The sequence below is a fragment of the Chrysochloris asiatica genome, unplaced genomic scaffold, assembly GCF_000296735.1.
Source record: "Chrysochloris asiatica unplaced genomic scaffold, ChrAsi1.0 scaffold00102, whole genome shotgun sequence".
NCBI classification, from domain to species: Eukaryota; Metazoa; Chordata; class Mammalia; order Afrosoricida; family Chrysochloridae; genus Chrysochloris; species Chrysochloris asiatica.
In genome coordinates this window covers 5281176-5286733 of record NW_006408620.1, presented here as the reverse complement: position 1 = coordinate 5286733, position 5558 = coordinate 5281176, and the positions used below count along the sequence as shown (strand labels likewise).

General features: G+C 44.7%; 1 protein-coding gene across 1 annotated transcript in view; it reads right to left on the bottom strand.

Moving 5' to 3' along the window:
- Window positions 1-4626, bottom strand: part of RSL1D1 (ribosomal L1 domain containing 1) — an 11102-nt gene extending 6476 nt beyond the window's left edge. Inside the window, 3 exon segments of the mRNA XM_006878321.1 lie at window positions 4-93; window positions 3680-3958; window positions 4525-4626. Coding sequence (XP_006878383.1) covers window positions 4-93; window positions 3680-3958; window positions 4525-4626 — 471 coding nt within the window.
- Window positions 4627-5558: the final 932 nt, after the last annotated feature.

The window sequence follows — 5558 nt, the reverse complement described above, 5'->3', positions numbered from 1 at the left end:
TGCATCAGTCAGGAAGAAGTCAAAACTGCCCAAGAGGCGGAGCTTGGCTTCATAGGGTTTATATTCCTGTTTCAAAGTTCGGAGGGAGATAATCTAGAAAACAGGGAAAAGAGCACAGTGCAAAATGTGAAGAACCTGAGCGAGAAGGACTGTTCAGGAACAGTCTGTGCTCTACCTGATTCAGCAGTTAGTTACAGAGTCCCCGAGCCACGCCGGCCACATCTGGGGCTCTGTGGTGGTGCAGATAGTGAGTGTGTCACCACCGACAGATCAATGGTACTCTGCAGCACCTTGGAAGAAAGGCCTGGCTGCTCCCCAAAGGTCACAGCCTTGAAAACGCCATGGAGCATGGTTCTACCCTACAGCACAGGACGTCACCGCGAGCCGCCATCACCTTGATGACCAAGGGGTTTGGTATTTTGGTTTAGAGCCATACTGATCGCATGTGCATAAACACGTGTGCCAGGCACTAGGTGAAATTCTGGGGATACTGAGATGGACGAGATGGGCCCATCAAAAGAAACTGTCATCTGGACAGTGATGAACTAACTGCCCCAAAACCATAGCTGCTGAGCCGATTGTGAATCACAGAAATCCTGTAGGACAGAGAACTGCCCAGAGGGGTTTCAAGGCTGTCATCTTCATAGAAGACACTGCCACTCTTTCGCTGGTGGCGAGGGTGTTGGGTTCAAACTGCCAACCTTTTGTTTAGCAGTGGCGTACTCAATGACCGTGCCACCAGGGCTCCCCCAACAACAAATCAGGGTGATCACAGGGTGCTCTGGAAGCACAGGGTGACATAATGGAGCATCCTTTGTATGAGGGGTTTTCAAAAAGCCCATTGAAAAATGCCATTATCTTTCAGTTCCATTTTTCCATGGACTGTTTGAAGTGTCTTTGTATAACCTACGAAAGACAAGTTATTAGTGACACTTGGCTTTCAGGTCAATGGCCATAAATGACAGTTCCTCCAGCACAGGAAAGAATACACTCACTCAAATGAAAAGTTCAATGAAAACAGAGAAACATGAAGAGAGGCAGGGATGTATTCTTTACCACTTGAACAGAATTCATCTTTTGTCTTGAAAATAATAGCAGGCTCCTTACCTGAGAAACGGTTTTAATTTTATGCTTGTTCAAAAGATTCCTATAGAACTGCTCTGTCTTTTCAGGCGTTAAGTCGGGTTCATCCTTGGTAAACAGACAGATTTCTGTTAAGTCTGATCGAATAGCATGAGGCAAAGACCTGCAAACCATAAAAGAACCCATCATTATGAACAATGTTTGTTTATAGCCTGAGAAATTCACAACAGATATAATCTTCGTTCATGCCATTTAAGCAGCTAGGGTGCCAAAAACAACATTTAGAGTATATATTTAGTTTTAAATAACACCAAAAGACTTAAAATTCAAGGAAACCTCCATAAATACCCAGAAGTCAAAAGACCTTAAGAATTAAAATGTAAACAAAGATGCCCAAAATATCGCGTGTGTAATTAGCATTGTTATATATAAAAGGGCTTCAAAAAGTTCATGATAGACGGCATTAAAAGAGAATGGAATTTTCCCATGCACTGACTAGGGCAGATACGCGTAAGGAAACCTGGTGGTACAATGTGCTCCGCTGTCAGCTGAAAGGTCGCTGTCAACTGAAAGGTCGTTCAAACCCATCAGCAACTCTGTGGGAGAAAAGACCTGGAGAGGTGCTCTGGTTATCAGCCTAGGAACCCCCACTGGGTCCTTCTCTGTGGGAGAAAAGACCTGGAGAGGTGCTCTGGTTATCAGCCTAGGAACCCCCACTGGGTCCTTCTATTCTGTCACAGCGGAGAGAGGTGGAATCAACTTGATGGCACACAACAATACACATACCTAGGTGCTGGAATAACCTAGTTTCACTAGGATGTAGTTCTGACTTAGAAATTCACTTTCTGGAAAACGCTTAGCTCCAAAAACGTAATAATCATTAGACTTAAAAGAATTTTTTAATTCTAATGAACACTTCATATCCAGGATCCCTGCGTTTTGGTATGCTAACTATTTTGTTGTTGTTAAGTGCCAGGTGAGTTGATTCTGACCCATAGCGACCCCGTATAGGGTTTCCGAGGAGCAGCTAGTGAGCTTGAACCGCCGACCTTGCAGTTTAAACTGTCTTTGAAGTTCAGTGCATTAACTCACAGCGCCACACTAGGACCAAATATAGACTATTAAAAATTCGTATTTGTACTTAACAACCTTGAGGTTCAAACAAACTTTGCACGCCAGCGCCATTAGCCCACATCACCACACCAGGACTCCAGCCTAGTATTGTTGTTGTTAAGTGCTGTGGAGTTGGTTACGACTCATAGAGACCCTGTATAGGGTTTCTAAGAAGTGGCTGGTGGGTTTACACAGCCACCCTTGTGGTTCAAACGTCCATTATCCTGTAGCACCACCACACCTATCGCCAATGACTCAGATGTTTCTTTCTAATGAATTGACCATTACACATATCCAATGTTCTGAAATGGCCAACAGACCATAGGAAGACATTTCTTTAGGCTCCTGTTTGAAACCAACAGCTCCATCAAACTGTTGGCCTTGATTCAGGGCCAAACACAAATACAACTTTTAAGAAGGGAAACAAACATCAGGAAACCAGAGGGGATCAGCGAACATGCATTGATTATGTTGAGTTTTAAATAAAGCAGTGAACTGGTTGCTAGGCCTACTACTCTTGCTGAGGAAAGTTCCTTCATTTATGAAAAGACAGTTAACACAGAAGAGCATGACTTCTGAGAGGAAATAGTTCAGCAAACTCAAAAGCATTCCCCAAACCTGCCTGAGCTAAACTGAGGAGTGTAAGCACACACATGGAAGGCAGAAAGCAACGCATCCAATTCTCTGACCAAAGCAGATCTGGGAGTACCCGTTAAGAGAGAATCTCAGTGACAAAAGGGTTCTTCCTATTTCTAATCATTCCCGTCTCCTTCTCCTTTATGGAAAAGAAAGTTTCTCTACACAACACTTTCTTAAGCAGAGCTGGCTTTCTGCCACAGTCAGGATTATGAGAGACTTGACAGAAAAATATATACAATTAATCATTTTTTAGTAATAATAGGTCAAAATATTGCACAGAACCTGTTGTTGCTGTTAAGTGTCATTGATGTGGCTCCAACTCATAGTGACCATGTATAGTGGCTGGTGGATCTGAACTGCTGACCTTATGGTTAGCAGTTCAGTGCTTATCCTACAGTGCCTCCAGGGCTCCTACCTATATTAGGGTCTCATGAATTTTAGCCTGGAAATAACCTGCCTTGAAAAGTTAATTCTACTAAAATAAAAAGCTGTTTATTGTCTGTTCTGTCTAAAATTTTTTGGATTCAATAGAGCTGCTAGGGTAACTGGCTATGGAGCCCCCAGAAAGCTTATGACATTTCTACAAATCTTTACATGTTTGAATTCTTAGCCTATTTATTTCATCTTGGATTTTTATTTTGCATTTGGAATTGATGCTTTTGAGTTACGGTGTTGGAGGAGAATATTGAAAGTGCCATGGGCTGCCAAAAGAACCAATAAATCTACACTCACTCAAATGAAAAGTTCAATGAAAACAGAGAAACATGAAGAGAGGCAGGGATGTATTCTTTACCACTTGAACAGAATTCATCTTTTGTCTTGAAAATAATAGCAGGCTCCTTACCTGAGAAACGGTTTTAATTTTATGCTTGTTCAAAAGATTCCTATAGAACTGCTCTGTCTTTTCAGGCGTTAAGTCGGGTTCATCCTTGGTAAACAGACAGATTTCTGTTAAGTCTGATCGAATAGCATGAGGAACTTACAGTCTGGCCCGCAGTTCTTTCTTTGGGATTTTCCACAACACCACCATTAAAAACATATTTTCATTCTCATTCAAAAGCATTGCATTCGCATTTTTTCTGGACTCTGAATGTGCTAACAGAGCTTTTACTGCCTTTTTAACCTGCAAAGCAGAGACACAAAAAAATAAATCTTAATCCAACTTCACATTTGGTCCTTGTCCTGGTTTTTAGATTTTAACAGGCAACACCCACAACCATTCTTACTAGAAACTGGCAATTTGTATTCAAAAGAATATGAGAATATAAGAGAAATCCCAAAACCATCTGCCTCCAGCAGTCGTCTACAAAAAGATGCCTCTTCTACAAACTACAATTTAGTATTCAGTGAGCGCTAAACACGCGCCAGGACCCAGGTTCAAGTCGCTTTACTTGCGTCACTTAGTCTGATCTTGGAAAGTGGAGAGCAGCCGAAGCGCCCCTTTTAAGAAGAGCAAACCGTTGCCAGGTGTCTCTCTCTAAACCTCGTTATACTTGCAATTCAGTTAAAGAGATCCAGGCCACTGCACGGATAAATCAAAGAGCACGCTAAGGCGCAAATCGCGGGCGAGCGAGCGAGCGATTCCCCAGCCCCCCAAGCCGTCCCCCGAGGTTTGCTAGGCCTCAGACCACTCATCAGGTACCACCGCGCCTCCCAACAGCCACGCCACCCTCTTCCGAACAATCTCACCTGTATTTTGTTCAGCTCCAGCCGCGGATCCTTTGCGGCCGGGGTTGCTGGAGTTGCGGCTGAAGCTGGGGCTGAAGTTGGGGCTGAAGCCGAGGCCTCCATTGCGCCTCGTGTAAAGGTGCATACGGACCCAACAACTAACTCACTCGACGCATGCGCGAGTCTTTCCGCAGCCGGAAGTGATGGAAGGCAACCGGGACCGTTTGCGTCACTTCCGGAGAAGCGCGAATTTCAGTCCTTGGGCGTTGCCGCTTAGCGGTGGGGTGGGTGTGCGCGCGCTGACACTGCTCCAGCGGCTTTAGGGACTCTTCTTTCCGTTCACTCCTGGTTTCTTTGTGGCGCGGGGAGGAACCTGGCGCCACCTTTCTCTCACACTGACACGAACAATATCTAGAAAGTACGTTGAGACGGGAAAGGAGTCTGCCCGACTCGGTGAAGGAGCTCCGGACTCGTAGTCACTAAGCGGTGCGATGGCCTGAAAGCTGATTTAGAAGCTTATGTCCCAAAGGCGGGAGGTAAGAGCCGATCCGCTTAGGTGTGGGCGGAACGGAATCCTGTCGGAAGTCTCCTGACCTCAGGTCCTCAGTCCCCGTGTCATCGCCCGCAGAGACTTGTGCTGGATTCGGGACCAGGGGTGGGAAGATGGATACTGTACTTTCTTTCTCCATCAGTGGGCTTAAATTTCATCCTGGTTTGTGTGTGTTTTTCCCTGAGTCTGGCCCCATGCTTTTCCCTCTGGTTATATCGTGGAGGTGGTCCCCAGCCAGCCCCCTGCGAACCAACGGTTGGGCTTCGTGGAAAGAGTCAATGGATGAAAAGATGATGGAATTTCTCTAGTTTTTGGACGCCCCCTCGTATTATTAATTTATTTTTTTAATGGCCCACATATAGAGAGACGACACGCTTTATTTAGGGATATTGAAGATGCTGCCAGCGTTTTTTGTTTGTTTGTTTAACTAGCCAAGTAAGAGTTGTATTTGAGAGTTGAAGGAAGAGGAGTACTAGACTTAACATGTCAATCTTGAAAACAGAGG